The sequence below is a fragment of the Macaca fascicularis genome, chromosome 6 (genome assembly GCF_037993035.2).
Source record: "Macaca fascicularis isolate 582-1 chromosome 6, T2T-MFA8v1.1".
Taxonomy (NCBI): domain Eukaryota; kingdom Metazoa; phylum Chordata; class Mammalia; order Primates; family Cercopithecidae; genus Macaca; species Macaca fascicularis.
The window spans coordinates 61,304,760-61,321,655 of record NC_088380.1 but is presented as its reverse complement, the minus strand read 5'-3'; the positions used below and the strand labels follow the sequence as shown (position 1 = coordinate 61,321,655).

At 41.8% G+C, this 16,896-nt stretch overlaps 1 protein-coding gene across 1 annotated transcript in view; it reads right to left on the bottom strand.

Annotated features, from left to right (window-relative positions):
- Positions 1-16,896, bottom strand: part of IL31RA (interleukin 31 receptor A) — a 55,393-nt gene that overhangs the window by 24,657 nt on the left and 13,840 nt on the right. The window contains exons 4-5 of the mRNA XM_045393721.3: positions 12,674-12,825; positions 5,036-5,201 (exon numbers count right to left, since the gene is read on the bottom strand). Of these exons, the coding sequence (XP_045249656.2) occupies positions 5,036-5,201; positions 12,674-12,825 (318 nt within the window). The remainder of the gene's footprint in view (positions 1-5,035; positions 5,202-12,673; positions 12,826-16,896) is intronic.

Sequence of the window (16,896 nt, the reverse complement as noted above, 5' to 3'; positions counted from 1 at the left end):
ACTTACAAAAAACAAGGAATTTACATTTCACTTGATTTCTGGACTGTATCTCTCAAATATCCTGTCTCAAGCAAGTTTTGTCAAGAGATGGCTCACTGGCAATTTCTAGTTGAACGCCCTGACATGCACCTGAGATATCAAAATACTGAGCTACTGATTAAAGAATGACCCACCCACTTTAGCCATGAGAGGAAAGCAGAGAGTTCTAAACAAATGTCAAGAAGGCTAGTGGCCCACGATTTGGAGAAGAGAGTAAATGTCCCTAGTCAAAGCTGCAGTAGTTGCACTCTGAATTTTTTCTTGAGGAAGTCACATGGCTGCAGATAATGTAATTAGGTCCACAAAGAATGAGTCTACCACTCAGACCAAGATCTAAACTATTTTTTAGAAGTAAGAGATTGTCTTCAGGGATCTTTTAAATTGTAGGTGATTGGATATCTTAAAGTAAAATGACTGGCTGGGTGCGGTGGCTCATGCCTGTAATCCCACCACTTTGGGAGGCCGAGGCAGGTGGATCACTTGAGGTCAGGAGTTCGAGACCAGCCTGGCCAATGGTGAAACCCTGTCTCTACCAAAAAATATAAAAAATTAGCCGGGTGTAGTGGTGTGTGCCTGTAATCCCAGCTACTCAGGAGGCTGAGGCAGGAGAATCACTTGAACCCAGGAAGCGGAGATTGCAGTGAGCCGAGATTGTACCATTGTACTCCAGCCTGGGCAACAGAGGGAGCCATGTCTCAAAAAATTTAAAAAAAAAAAAAAAAAAAAGTAAAATTACTGAACTCCAACTAAAGACAATCTTATAATGAGGAAAATGTACCAAGTACAATTGAGTTAATGACTTGTTTTGCCTTCAATGGAGAGTCACATTTCTACAAATACTCTTGCAGAAGCTAAAGTCTAGTTAACACAGTCTAGCTGTTAGGCCCAGGATCTCCCAATGAGATATATTAAATGCAATTCTATTAGAATTGTTTATAAGGAGGTTGAAATGTGTTGACTTTACATATTACTTCATCTAAATCCCGCTGACGTGTTGTCTCAAAAGCTCTGCCAGGAGTTTTCTGATTTCTCAAAAGCTTTTATTGAATCAGAAGACAGAACAGCCAGTACTCAAGTTTCTCAGACAGGAAGCAACAGACTGGTTTCAGTGAGATGTAAGCAGTGGCCAAGTTCCTCCCAGAAGACAGCCTTTGTACAGGGCTACAAAGTCATTAGACCTTCCAAGGAAACGCATAAGATTAGAGGGACATTCACTCCATCTCTCACATGCAGAATCTCTGTTCCAATCACGTGGAGAGTCAAACTCAGGGCCAGTAATATTGAGAGTAAGAAAAAAAAAAATCTACAGACAAGGTGTTCATTGTTACCCAGTCCTAAATATTCATCTCAAGGACAGATACAGGCAAAACTAAACTGATTATTAAATAATCATTCCAGGCACTTGACTAGAAATATGAGTGAAATTCTTCTTGGATTTAGCCCATAGGCTAGCCGGGCATGGTGGCACACGCCTGCAGTCCCAGCTACTCGGGAAGTTGAGGTGGGAGGATCACTTGAGCCTGGGAGGTGGAGGCTGCAGTGAGCTGAGATCTCACCACTACATTTCAGACTGTGTGACACAGTGAGACCCTGTCTCAAAAAAAAAAAAAAAAAAAAAAAAAAAATCCCATAGGCAGTCATTTGTTTTCATAGATGGTAATGATAAATGAGTTTAAATGGATATTTTCTTCTTTCATCGAGGTCACTATTTCCTGCAAATATGGTCCAAAGAGAAACAGTCTTCTCAGTATAGACTTCCCACAGATGCAACTGTTAGTGAAACCACTGCCTCACTAGCATGTAAGTCTTCTATGGTTATTATAGCCAGCTTTCCATTAACCATAAATTGATAATGGATTTTCAGTTTAATCAGACGGGGAAAAGTAAGGACTCTGAAAAAAAAATAACAAAATTAAAATTTTCCAAATCAACCAAAACATCTATGTATTCGAAGGCATCACTTCTCCGGATTGACACAGCAACAACTGATGCTGTACTATTTCTATTACAATATGGGTATCCCCACAGCAACCACCAGTTAGACATATGCAGGTACCCCTGCTGAAGAACAACAATCAGAAAAGCTAACTCTCAGCAAGTGTCAGTTTCTGTGAATTTTCTCATTTAATGCCCACAGTCCTGTCATTTCTGAAGCATAGAGAAATTAAGCAGGTATTCAATATCACAAGTTTTTAAGAAATAAAGCCAGGATTTGAATCAAATTATATCTGTATCATGTAGTGAGTAGATTGTCTAAATATAGGTAAATAACTTTAATAATCAATATATTGAAATCCAAAAGAAAATAGTCAGTGCTTCACATTCAACTTAGAATACATGTTTTCAAACAATTAGAAAGGTTTGAAGTGATATGCATTAAACAAGTGGCATTTCATTGAAATAGGAAAACACGTGGTTTATAAATTTGAAAACAACAAATGAGGATTTGCTGGGGGCAGGGGGGTGCATTTTAATCAGTTTCTTCTGGGATCCTGAAAAAAGGAAGAAGGACAAAAGCAAAAGTTCTCTAGTGGTGACTTGGATAAATAAGTGTTGATTTGGTTTAATTAGCAAAAGGCATAGGTAACACCAGCATCTGGTGTTTGCTAATTAAATCAAGTTAGCTGAACTAATAAATCAGATGAAATAGTACATCTTGTTTTTGGCAGCAAAACAAGCTGAGAAAACTGACACAAGGGACTGGCTGGTCTGTGAGGAGCTTGAGACTCTGAGCCACGATGGCACCAGGAGGTCACTAGAGAGAAGAGTGACAGCCATGGCAGGGGAAGAGCTAGGTAAAACACAACGGCACCCAAGGGAGCACTTAATCATCAGCTTGCCTGCTGAAGAGTGAGGCAAAGGAAGAGAGCTATTTGCTGAGTGATACTGCATGAACATCTCTGGTGGGGAACACAACATTCAGAAGGCATCAGATTGGTTCCAGACATCTGACCATAGGGGTGAATGCACCAAACATCTGTTAATACTAGTGTTAATACTGGAAACTCAACCAGGATCCAAAGGAACAAATCATTATTGTGTGGATGAGGTAGCACAGAAGTTGACCCCAGATGTTATCTGAGACTAGTCTGCAACTTGGGTATGAGACTGAAATCTCATTTTCTATTACAATATGGGTATCCCTAAACCACCTGAAATCATGAGGCCTTAAATCATGGCAATGGGGGAATTCATATTCTAAAACTCACATCCCTTATAAATAAATAAGGTTAAAGCCTCAGAGGAAGGTTAGAAGGGTGGGCATTTTAAAATTTCTTGTCCATAATTCAGAAGAAGAAGTGTGGCCATCACTGGGTGTGTATCCAATTAATCATTCATTTACTGTGTTAGGCTGAAAAATGGCCCCAAAATATCTCGTCCAAATCCCTGGAACGTGTAAATGTTTCCTTATATGGTAAAAGGCACTTTGCAGATGTGATTAAGTTAAGGATCTTGAGATGGGGACATTATCTTGGATTAGCCAGGTGGGTCCTAACTGTGATCACAAAAGTCCTTATAAGAGGGAGGCAAAGAGGTCTGACACACAAGAGCGGGGAAAGGTGATGTGATGATGGGGGGATAAGTTTTATAGATGGAGGAAGGACCACAAGAAAGAATACAGGCAGCCACTAGAAGCTGGAAAAGGCAAGGAAACAGATTCTCCACTCAGAGTCTCAGAAGGAAACAACCCTGCTGACATCTTTACTTTAGCCCAGTGAAACTGATTTTGGACATCTGACTTCCAGAGCTATGAAAGAATACATTTGTATTGCATTAAGCCACTAAATTTGTATTGTTACAGCAGCAATAGAAAACTGATACATTCATCACACATTTATTGATCACCTACTGAGGGTCAGACTCTGGGCAAGACTCTTGAGAAAAGTAACACATGCTGAGTGACCCCGAGCCATTTATTAGCATCTCTGAAACTCAGTTTCCTCATTTCCAAAATGGGAATGACTCTACATATTTTATTGTGCTTTTAGGAGGATTAAAAATAATAATAGTAGGATAAATAATAAGAATAGGAAATCTAGCAGTTAGCGAATATCTACTATGGGCTAAACACATTATTTCATTTAATCTTTAAAATAATGCTAAAAAAATAGGTACTACTACAAACTTAACTTACATATTATATTTCAATATAGAAAAGGGGAACAAATGTGAGGAAACTTCTGAGAATGGACTGAGAGATTAGGTGTCTTGCCCAAAGATACCTGGCTTGGGATTCAAGCCAAGCCCACTGACGGGAAGCATTGCTCTTAATGACCATACTGACACTTAGTAAGCGCTTGATCAACCAGCAATCCACGCCTCTTTCCTTTCCTCACTGTCATTAAAGATGTGATTTTTTTTTTTTTTTTTGTATTAGTTACACCTTTATTTTGAGTAGTAGCTCCAGGGTTCACAATATATATCTTTAATTTATCACAGGATACCTTCAAATGATATGATACTGGCGGGGCACAGTGGCTCACGCCTGTAATCCCAGCACTTTGGGAGGCCAAGCTGGGCAGATCACCTGAGGTCAGGAGTTCAAGACTAGCCTGGCCAACATGGTGATAGCACGTCTCTACAAAAAATACAAAAATTAGCCGGGTGTGGTCGTGGGCCCCTATAATCCCAGCTACTTGGGAGTCTGAGGCACAAGAATTTCTTGAACCCGGGAGGTGGTGGTGGCAGTGAGCCGAGATCACACCACTGCACTCCATCCTGGGTGACAGAGCGAGAGTCCATCTCAAAAACAAAACAAAACAAAACAAATGATACCCTTTCATGTATAGTACAAGAATCTTGTGAGTATTAAAATGTGACCCTTTGCCTTTGAGGCACAAAGTTGTGCAGGCTCACTCTTGGAGGGTACAGGGGCCCCCTGGGGTCATGAGATTCCATGATTCCCAACCAGGACACTTGACAAACCCCACCAAGTCTAGCCCAAAGCAGCCCTACGCCAGAGCAGACAGGAAGGGAATCGCAGGGAGCAGCTTGCCTTCTTCCTCAGTCATTCCCATTTTTTCTCGGCTCCAGTCACTCCAGAACTTTGACTCCTTGACCGCACATCGCAGAGCTACGACATACTCTGTAAAAGCCTGCAGCCCCATAAGGTTGTAGGTTTGGTTTGTATCTTTACGGTTCTTAGCGAAGTTGACTTCCATCTACAAGACAGAGACAGTTCTAAACTGAAATGGAGACCACACATGTTATCCTCCCATTTTCCTCTTCACTACCCAGGTTTTACATTTTTAGAACTACTACTCTTTACTCTTACATTTTTAGAACTAGTAACACTCTAAATCAAATTTTAAAATACATCATTTTCATTAACAGACTTTCATATGTGCCTGGGAACAATTGGTACCTACATAGATATGAACATCTCCGTGAACCACCACCTCCCTCCCCATTTCCTGTATCTAAGCTTATGGGGCAGAGGTTCCTGCCTCTGGCCTGTCTGAATGAGCAGAGCTCTGCTGCTTGCTGTTCTAGAAGATGCAAGCCTGAAGATCCAGGGCAACCTGAGCCTAGGAGGTGACTCCAACACCTAGAGATACTGCCTCATGGAACTGCAGGAACAGAGTCCTTAGCTGCACTCACGTCATGCATGAGACCCAGGAAAGTTAAATAACCATTTAAATGAAAGTTAGAAGATCTGCAGAATAGGACCGGAACATAGATTTCTTCACTCCTAGGCTTTTTCATTTTACCCAAATCTTTCATTTCAAAGCATTGGTCTTTGGGTGACCAGTCAAGCTGCTGAAAGTCTCAACAGCCTGAATGTATAAATTGATTTTGATACTCTCTTGGGGAGGGAAGAGGTAAATAAATCAGTTCTTTTCTCTAGATGTCAGCTTCTGATTGGTAAAGTGAAGGTGTTGCTTTATGCAATTTCTGGGACTCAGCTCTCCAAGAGAAACTAAACATTTAGTTATTCCTTTTCTGAACACAGTCATTGTTGCTGCAATATAAACCTTTAGTTCAATATAAACATTTAGCTCAATATAAGCTTTATAAACCTAAAGTTATAAAACCCAAAACCTAAAGGTTTATATAGCTTATTTTGAGCTGATTAATAAAAAATAACCTTCACTGGCTGGGCGCAGTGGCTCACACCTGTAATCCCAGCACTTTGGGAGGCTGAGGTGGGCGGATCACGAGGTCAGGAGATTGAGACCATCCTGGCTAACATGGTGAAACCCCGTCTCTACTAAAAATACAAAAAAAAAAAAAAAAAAAAAAAAAAAATTAGCCGGGCGTGGTGGTGGGCACTTGTAATCCCAGCTACTCAGGAGGCTGAGGCAGGAGAATGGTATGAACCTGGGAGGTGGAGCTTGCAGTGAGCCGAGATCGCGCCATTGCACCCCAGCCTGGGCTACAGAGAGAGACTCTGTCTCTAAATAAATAAATTAATTAATTAATTAAATAAACTGCACTAATAGACATGTCTATTTAACTACTATGCACACAGCATAGTCCCATGGGATCCTGCAAGAGAAGGAAGTCCTGATACTACTACATCTATGTCCCAGCTGTGAAAATTAGTACCTAATTGCAGCTCCTGTGCTTTAAGGAAATTGGGCAGAAGGAGGATATGTGTCTATGGCAGAAAGCTGACAACTGCAGATGGACTTTGGAACTCTGTCCAGCTGCAGACGGTCTTTGGAACTCCCAGTCTGGTGAGATGGGGGTGGAACAAGAAGAGGCAATGACACTTTGGGGGCTAAATCCCAGGTTCCCTGAGCATCCTCTTCAAACAGGCCCTGGAGATGCTGTGACGGCAGACTAGGGTTGTGGGGAGCATAACTTGGGACAACCTGTTGTTAGTTAGGGATCCAGTTAGAAAAGGATTAAGACTGCCAGGAAAGGCCCAACCACATGGTGCCCTCCATACGTGATTTAAAATACAAATACTAATCCATACAGCAAGTGTAAGGAAGTCTAATAAAGCTCTATTTTACTTTTCACACTTTAAAAAATACATAATATTCTTTCTAATCTTTCAATTTTTCCTCCTGCTTTTTTGTACCCTTAGCACATGCTCAGCCTGTGTGGTGGTTCTTATCATGTTCATGCTCAGAAAGTTCTGCCTAATGTAGCCACGGAAGCCTCTTCCTCCCAGCCTGAGCCTCAGAGGAGATGAAACCACTGCTCAGTCTTTTAAACAAGGTGCCTGTAAGGCTCCTTTACTTTGTTATTTTGTCCAGCCAAGATCCTCTATCAACTGATCCTTTATATACAGGCTTAGATCTAAAACTTCCCCAACTCTGCACAGGCAGTGGAACCCTACCAAAACACTAATTAGCTTCATCAGGTTCATTGTTAACAATCTATGCTTTGTGCCAAATCCTAACTCACCCAAAGTGTTTGTCTTAATAGATGAGTCAGAAGTTCTGATACAAAACCTAAATCAAATTCTGTGTGTGTATATATGTGTGTGTGTGTATGTGTGTGTGTGTGTGTATGTGTTTCTCACTCTGTTGCCCAGGCTGGAGTGCAGTGGCACGATCTTGGCTAACTGCAACCTCTGCCTCCTGGGTTCAAGCGATTCTCCTGCCTCAGCCTCCCCAGTAACTGGGGCTACAGGTCCGCACAACCATGCCCAGCTAATTTTTTTTTTTTTTGAGACAGGGTCTCACTGTGTCACCCACGCTGGCGTGCAGTGATCTCGGCTCACTGCAAGCTCCGCCTCCTGGGTTCTTGCCATTCTCCTGCCTCAGCCTTCCGTGTAGCTGGGCCTACAGGCACCTGCCACCATGCCCGGCTAATTTTTTGTATTAGTAGAGACAGGGTTTCACTGTGTTGGCCAGGATAGTCTCGATCTCCTGACCTCGTGATCCGCCCGCCTTGGCCTCCCAAAGTGTTGGGATTACAGGCATGAGCCACCGCGCCCAGCCACATCTGGCTAATTTTTTTGTATTTTTAGTACAGACAGGGTTTCACCATGTTGGCCAGGCTGGTCCCTAACTCCTGACCTCAATTACCCACCCGCCTCAGCCTCCCAAAGTGCTGGGATTACAGGCGTGAGCCACTGCACCCAGTCCATACATCAAATTCTTAAAACAGTTTTGAGATCCCTTTCTAAGAGGCTCACATGGCTTTATTATATAAAGGTGCAAACCCTTTAAACTAGGGCCACAAAAGAATCTGGAGGCTGCTGAGGTATGGTCACATGGATGGCAAACCTGGGAGACAGAAAACCTGAGCTTAGGTTTGCAACTGACAAGCCCTGTGATCTTGAATAGATCATTTAAGTTTTCAACATCTTAATATCCTAATCTGCAAAAATGGGGATAGCAAGGCCTCAATTACAGGATATTTGCAAGGATTCAATAATTTGGAGTATAAGGAAGCTCTTTGTTACTCACATATCATACAAATATGGGTCTTGTTATATGGACATGTTGGAATTTTAGCATTAGTTTTACACGGCTACACTTAAACAAATATTTATTGAGCACAGGCATGTACCAGGCAAAGGGAAAACAGATGAAAGCAAAGATTCCTGCATTTGAAGAACTTACAGTCTAACTGGAAGAGAAAGTTGAAATGCGTTGTTGTTAAGTGCAATGACAGAAGCATGCAGAGGAGGGACCAGGCCCAGGTCCTCAGAAGGAAATATGTCAGTCCTGAGTTCTGAAAGGTGAAGAAACTGGGGTAGGAGAAGAGATGCAAAAGCAGAGGGTGTTCTAGGAAGAGGCACAGAAAGAGTGAGAGAACATGATGCAAGGGAAACAAGCAATTCAGAATGACCAGAGAGGCAAGAGAGAGAGCATGAAGGGGTCAGTAGAAGCCAGGTCTCACAGGGTTAACAATTTGGACCCTTTTCCATCAACAATGGAAATCTTTGATAGAAGGTTGGGAAGAGCTGAGTTGGGTTTAGCTGGGATTACAACTGAGGATAACTGCATGTATTTGAAAGCTAAGGAGAAGACCAGGCATGGTGGCTCACACCCATAATCCCAACACTTTGGGAGGCCGAGGCAGGTGGATCACCTGAGGTCAGGAGTTTGAGACCAGCCTGACCAACATGGTGAAACCCCATCTCTACTCAAAATACAAAAAATTAACCAGGTGTGGTGGCACAAGCCTGTAATTCCAGCTACTTGGGAGGCTGAAGCAAGAGAATCACTTGAACCCCGGAGGTGGAGGTTGCAGTGAGCCAAGATTGTGCCATTCAGCCATTCACTCCAGCCTGGGCAACAAGAGTGAAACTCCATCTCAAAACAAAAAAAAAGAAAGAAAGAAAGAAAGAAATCCAAGGAGAGAGAAAGAGTAGTACAGACTTCCACCTTCCTTCCTGCATCCTCCAGGAAAACAGGAGGCAGGACATTTTACCTTGGGGACTGGAAGGAAGGAAGCAGATGTAGAAGAAGAGTACAGATGTAGGTGAGTTTGTCAAAGAGACAGCGTACAGGCTGCCAAGGGTTGGGTAGTTTATACTTGTTGCCCTCACTTAGTGTTGTATGTGGTATAGTAATTTTCCAGAGGGACTCTAGTCCTGGTTTATTTTTCTTGTTGAATCCTATCCCAGCAGCTGTAGTGACTCTGAGCTCGTCAAATAGAAGGAATTAAGGGTTTATAGCCAGTAGATTATCCCAGAAGTTTCTCAGGTTCACGGAGACCATGACATGTGGTATGAAGAGGAGCTTGTGCTGTACCAGGGACTGCCCCACTTAGGGGTTCCCCAAACTACGATTATTGAATCTAATGTTCCACGTAGGCAGGTTCAAAGAGAATGGTTCCAGAGCTGGCTTAGAAAGGAAGCTGGGGGGAGAAGTGGCCACTACCATCTCTCTGAACATAGTGATAGAGGCAGAAGGCAGATAAGGAGGGTTCCCAGAGAATCTCCGACCCGCCCCACAAGTGTTTACATCAGATGCTTTTGTGCAGATGGGGAAAGCTGCCCAGGGTCTTGTCCACGCATGCCCACAATGGACTGGGGATCCGTCTGTGCACTGGGAGAATGGGGTGGAGCCACGGGAAGTTCACACCTTGTGCAGGGAGAAGGAGCCTGGACTCTTCAGCTCCTGTATGGTGGCCTGGTATTCAATCTGTGAGATGGTAGCCTGTTAGTAGGAGCCCATCTTGCTTTGCTGAGAGTTTTTTTCTCGTTTCCTTTTCACCCAATAAATTCCTCTCTCCTCACCCTTCAATGTGTCCGCGTGCCTAATTTTTCTTGGTGACACAAGAACCCAGATTTAGCTGATCTAAGGCTCAAAAATTCTGCATCAATAGGACAAATAATGCTTTACTGAAAGGGTTCCAGACAAGGAGACGATGCTGCAGTAAATAGGGTGTCTATGGGTTTCCACAAGGGAAAGGGTCGCATGATAGCCTCCTGGACAAGATTTAAAAAAGTAGCCTGAATGACGATAGTGGTAATTAGGTATATTCATAGAACCCTGAATAAATGACCATATCCAAAAGAAGGGTTGATCCTCTGGATGGTTTCTACTGGTTTACCACAGGGCTCTGATGTAGTCACCATTTTTCTTTTTCTTTTTCTTTTTTTTTTTTTTTGAGACGGAGTCTCGCTCTGTCGCCCAGGCTGGAGTACAGTGGCCGGACCTCAGCTCACTGCAAGCTCCGCCTCCCGGGCTCACGCCATTCTCCTGCTTCAGCCTCCCGAGTAGCTGGGACTACAGGCGCCGGCCATCTCGCCCGGCTAGTTTTTTGTATTTTTTAGTAGAGACGGGGTTTCACCGGGTTAGCCAGGATGGTCTCGATCTCCTGACCTTGTGATCCGCCCGTCTCGGCCTCCCAAAGAGCTGGGATTACAGGCTTAAGCCACAGCGCCCGGCCACCATTTTTATTAATAATTAGATAAAGGTATAGAAGGAAGTGTTATCAAATCTGGAGATACTGAAAAGTTAAAAAGTAAAAAGTTAATCATAAGTTTTGGACCAAACAGGATTCTAAATAGGCTGGAATGATAGATAAGACCAACATGAAGAAATTCAATAAGAATAAATAAAACACCTGAACTTAGGTTAAAAATCAACAAACGATAAGATAGTAGAGGTATGTTTTACTAGCAAGTCTTCAGGAGGTAAAAAGTCTTAAAGGTTTAATTAGCCAATAGTTGATTAGAAGTCAATAATGTGGCTGCTCATGATGGCTCACACCTGTAATCTCAGTACTTTGGGAGGCTGAGGGAGGAGGATCACTTAAGACCAAGAGCTCAAGACCAACTTGGGCAACACTACAAAAACAAATTAAAAATCAGCCAGGCATGGTGGCACATGCCTGTAGTTTCAGCTACTCGAAAGGCTGAGGCAGGAGGATCATCTGAGTCCAAGAGTTCAAGGCTGCAATGAGCTGTGATCACACCACTGCACTCCAGCCTAGGTAACAGAGTGAGACCCTGTCTAAAATTTATAAAAAGGCAATAAATATGAGATGATTACAAAAAGGTGATACAATTTCAGGCTGCATTGATGGAAACTGCAGAATATTTTCTGAACTTTGAGGTAAGAAAACATTTCCTAAGACACAAAAGGCATAAGCATAAAGATAAAGACAGATAAAATTTAACCATATTAAAATTAAGTGACTGTTCCTCAAAAGTCACCATTAAGAGAGTGAAACGTCATGCCACATAGTGAAAGATGTGTGCCATACACGTAGCAAATAAGACTCATAAACAGAATATATAAGGAATGCCTACAAAGCAGTTGAAAAATCAGGCAGACCAGCCAATAGAGAAAACATGCAAAAGGCTTAAATCAGCACTTCCAGAAGAAGGAATCCAAAGGGCCAATAAACATATGAAAAGGTGTGTAACTTCATTAAAAGTCAAGTAAATGCAAATTAAAGTCACCATTCCATCATGTTCAGACTATGGGATACCACACAGCAATGAAGATTTATAAACTACAGCATTATATAGCATGAATAAGTCTTAAAAGCACAATATTGAGAGAGAGAAGCCAAACATTAGAAAATACAAAATGTATGGATTCCCTTTATATGCTCCTCTATTTCTACTGGGCGCTCCTTCAGGATGAAGGAGGAGGGCTCAAGGAAAGAGGGCATAGTCTTTTAAACTATGTTCTTCAGTGATGCAGGCTTAAATGGTAAAAAATGAAAGCAAAGAAGATTACCATGAAAATCAGGGCAATAGTTAGCTCTCACGGAGGTCATGAGCAAAGGGCAAGCAGAGGGCTCTGGCATCCTGGAGATGTTCTGTTCTTGACTGCAGTGGTTTCTACATGAGCACTGACTTAGTAATTTGTTAAATGCAATATTTATGTTTTGTTCACCTTTCCAAATGTATGTTATACCTCATGATTTTATAAAGGGTCAGAAAAATAAAAAATAAAATGGCCAAACCATAGACTCTCTGGTAGCCACACAGCCAGACGCAAACTTGGATATAATGCAGAAGTAAATTTCTCACTCTTTATTGTGTCCCTGTGCTCAGAAGGCAAAAATGCCTATTGTAGAACACTCTTCCAATCTAAAAGGTCCAGAAGGAAAAATGGAACACTAGGAAGAGAAATACTTCCTAGTGTCTCTCTTCTATTTTCAATGTAAAAAGTGAAATAATGATTCCAGGTCAACAATAGTTGTCAATGATTCTTTTCCTCTGGGCCTCTAATAGGAACATTATTATAACGGCATAACTTACCCAGCTGGTACTATTGACTGTCCTGAATCGAAGTGCATATTTTAAATCAGATGAAACAGGTGCCAACTCAGGCTTTATCCATTCAATCTGAATCATTCGTTTGATGCCCAAAACTGGTTTCACACTGAAAATCTCAGGTGGTTCAGTTTTCGCTGAAAATAAAAATCATACAACTCTCATATTTGCAAAAAGATAAGAATTTGCTAACAGCATCCATCCAAAATTGAAAAAAGAAAAAACCTTAGAAAGGAAATGATAGTGCTTTGTGGTCTGCTATATGAATGCAGATGGCATTTGCAAGGTAGTACAAAAGGAATGTCACCCCCACCCCCAACCCCAACACCTCTGAAAAAGGAATACCCAGTGAAAAAAGGATGCATTCCTGTGATTTTTCAACAAATCAGCCTCTTATTGATTGGGTCATCATATGCTATGCCAAGCAGAAAGGAGGTAAAAAGAGACCACAGAACCAGAAAATAGGCTGTCTCTCTTATTTACTCTCACCTCCCCTAGGCCTCTCCTTCCTTGACCTCCAGGATGATGGAATACCCACTATAAACACTATCAAATAACTCTCATTTTCCTTCCACACTGCAAACATTCTAGCCCCGAATTTCTCTCTTTGAAAATATGCATTTTTCTAGTTATAAAAGTAGCATATGCTCATTATACAACATTTTTTAAGTGTAGAAAATACCAAGAAAAACTAAAAAACATCCATTATCCCACCAACCAGAGATAACCCTTATTACCATTTTGGTATATTTCCTTTCAGCTGTTTTCTGCGTAATTATTTGCATTATCTTTTAAACAAAATTGATATGCTAAATAAAGCTTTTGTTTTTTTAAAATATGCAATCAGCATATATCACCTTCTATTAATAGTTCTTCAAAACATGATTTTTAAGGTTCATAATATTCTACTTTATGGATTAACATAATTTTTTGACTTATGTTCTATTATTGCACATTCACAGTATTACAGTAGGTAGCTAATCAGGCATGAGCAGGACAGGAGAGGGCTTCCCCTACACACCACCAGGAAAGTCAGGTGACCATCAGGTGATGCTCAGACAGTTGTCACGCTGCCTTGCAAACCTAATAATTGGCTGCAGCCAGCAACAGGGAAAGGCAGTTTCCCAATAAATAAAAACATCTTTTACTAGTGATTGGCAGCTCCAAAATAAGATCTCAAGAATTGGGCTGGACGCAGTGGCTCACAATCCCAGCACTGTGGGAGGCTGAGGCAGGCGGATCAAGAGGTCAGGAGTTCAAGATCAGTCTGGCCAACACAGTGAAACCCCATCTCTACTAAGAATACAAAAATTAGCCAGGCGTGGTGGCAGGTGCCTGTAATCCCAGCTACAGGAGGCTGAGGCAGGAAAATCACTTGAACCCAGTAGGTGGAGGCTGCAGTGAGCTGAGATTGGACCACAGCACTCCAGCCTGGGCGACACAGCGAGACTCCGTTTCAAAAAAAAAAAACGAAACAAAAACTCAGGAATTGGGCGAGTAGGCTCAAGCATGGGCATTAAGAGGCAAAATGGCAGAGTTTAACTGGTATATGAGCTTCTGGGGGCATTCCATTGGAAAAGGGAAGAACGCCTCAGGTGAGCATGCGTACGACTCCAGTAAACACACTGCGCATGCTCACTTCCTAAGTGCCAGCTGGCCAACGTGCAAGTGGGCAGATCACCGTAAGGGAAGAATCAAGGGAAATGGGACACAAGATGCCAGAAGTAGGCCAGCATGGAAAACCCTAAGTCCAAGGTTAAATGGGGCACCTGACTGCCAAGACGCCCACTTAGCCCTCTTCCAAGGGTTGTTTACCTTTTTTCCATTCCTGCTCTAAAACTTCTTTTCTTTTTTTCTTTTTTTTTTGAGATGGAGTCTCGCTCTGTCACCCAGGCTGGAGTGCAGTGGCACGATCTCGGCTCCCTACGAGCTCCACTTCCCAGGTTCACACCATTATCCTCCCTCAGTCTCCCAAGTAACTGGGACTACAGGCGCCCGCCACCATGTCTGGCTATTTTTTTGTATTTTCAATAGGGACAGGGTTTTACCGTGTCAGCCAGGACGGTCTCGATCTCCTGACCTCACGATCCGCCCACCTTGGCCTCCCAAAGTGCTGGGATTACAGGTGTGAGCTACTGCACCCGGCCTCTAAAGCTTTTTAATAAACTTCCACTCCTGCTGTAAAACATGTGTTGGTTTCTCCTTCTGTCCTATGCCCCTCAGTTGAATTCTTTCTTCTGAGGAGGCAAGAACTGAGGTTACTGCAGACCCATTTGGATTTGCTGCAGGTAACTCAGATAACTTCCACCACTAACAATAGTGTTTCTAATTTTTCATTTAAAACTTCTTAAGGACAAAGGCTGGACTTGATCACAGAGTCTAGAATTAACACCTGACATTTAGCAGGTATCAAGTATTTGTTAAGTGAATGAGTAAATGGATGATAGTTGAATTTCTCTTTACATCTCTGATTGTTTCCTTAGACCCCTTAGCACTAGCTGACTGGGTAAAAGGGCATGACCGTTTTTAGGGCTGCTGTCACACAGTGCCATTTTGCTTACCAGAAAGGTTATACTAATTTCAGTTTCCATCAACATTGTATGAATACCCATTCACCACACTCTTGCTGGCTAGAATTGAATAGTATTATCTTTTCAGTCTTTGTAATACTGTTTTTTTAATTTTTAAAATTTTTAATTTTTGTGAGTACGTAATTGGTGTATATATTTATGGAGCATATGAGCTGTTTTATGCAATGTAAAATAATCACATCATGGAGAATGGGGTCTTTGTAATTCTTGAAGAGTTTTGGAAAGCAAAATCCCTACTTAGAGACATGGACTTTAAAACATTAACTGGGTAAAAATATTCAGAAAGCTCTTGTTAGCTACTCAAAAAGTAATTTGTACTGATGCCTGGACTAAAGGGTGATCATCAATCCGTGTGGCCACTAGTAAGTAGAGCTGTATACAATAAACATATTAAATATTTCCATAAAATTATTGATATGTATTGAGCACTTGATAAGTATTTTTTTAGGTGAATCATTTTGTTGAATCCTTTCAACCACCTAACATTTATTATATTCATTCTACAGAAGATAAAACTGGTATTGGAAAAGGGAAAATAACTTTCTAATAAGAAGCCAATCTAAGGCTCATTTGTATCCACACCAAAGTTCCTGCCCTTACTCATTACACTAAACTACCTCCAGTCAGAATAAACACAAATACCTAGTGTAGTTCCACTTAACTCTAACACTCTGTCACCAAGAAGATAGAAAGTATTAGTTACTCCTCTGAATAAAAATGGCTCTCAGAATATCTCATTAAGAACTGATTTATATCAAGTGACATCAGCAAAATGGCAGACTAGGTAGCTCTACGTTCTTATTCTTCCATGAAAAGATTAAAAAAAAAAAAAAAAAAAAAGACAGGGCCGAGAGTGGTGGCTCATGCCTGTAATCCCAGCACTTTGGGAGGCCAAGGCGGGTGGATCACAATGTCAGGAGAAAAAGACCATCCTGGCCAACATGGTGAAACCCTGTTTCTACTAAAAATACAAAAATTAGCCACGTAAAGTGGTGCGTGCCTGTAGTCCCAGCTGCCTGGGAGGCTGAGGCAGGAGAATCACTTGAACCTGGGAAGCAGAGGTTGCAGTAAGCTGAGATTGTGCCACTGCACTCCAGCCTGGGAGATAGAGCAAGACTCTGTCTCAGAAAAAAAAAAAAAAAAGGGACACACACTGGCTGAACTAAACTTGTAGGAGCTCTGGAAATCAACCCAAGGTTTATAACCATAATAAACACCAAATCAAGACAAAGTCACCTTCAAAGTGGCAGGAAAATAGTTTTGTGGCTGTCTTACTTGCCCTTGCCCCACCCTCTGCCTGAAACATCAGTGGTCTTGGTTTGGAGAAGGTGGCATCTCTGCTCTTATTTCCCTTCTACCAACTGGAGAGAACAAAGAATACTTATTTACATTCCAGCCTGTTGGAAGGCAGACTAAACGACTGGTCTCTGTTTTGCCTAACTTTAATCTTAGGCAGGAAAAGAGCCAGGCAGTGCTCATAAAAGCTACAGGGAGACTACGGATTCGTGGAAGCCTGGGGCAAGAGATTATGTAAGGAGACATACAATAAATTATATAAAATCATAAGGAGAAACTGGGTAAGACTCTTTGGAAAATTAAGACATTCAAAAGCAGCTA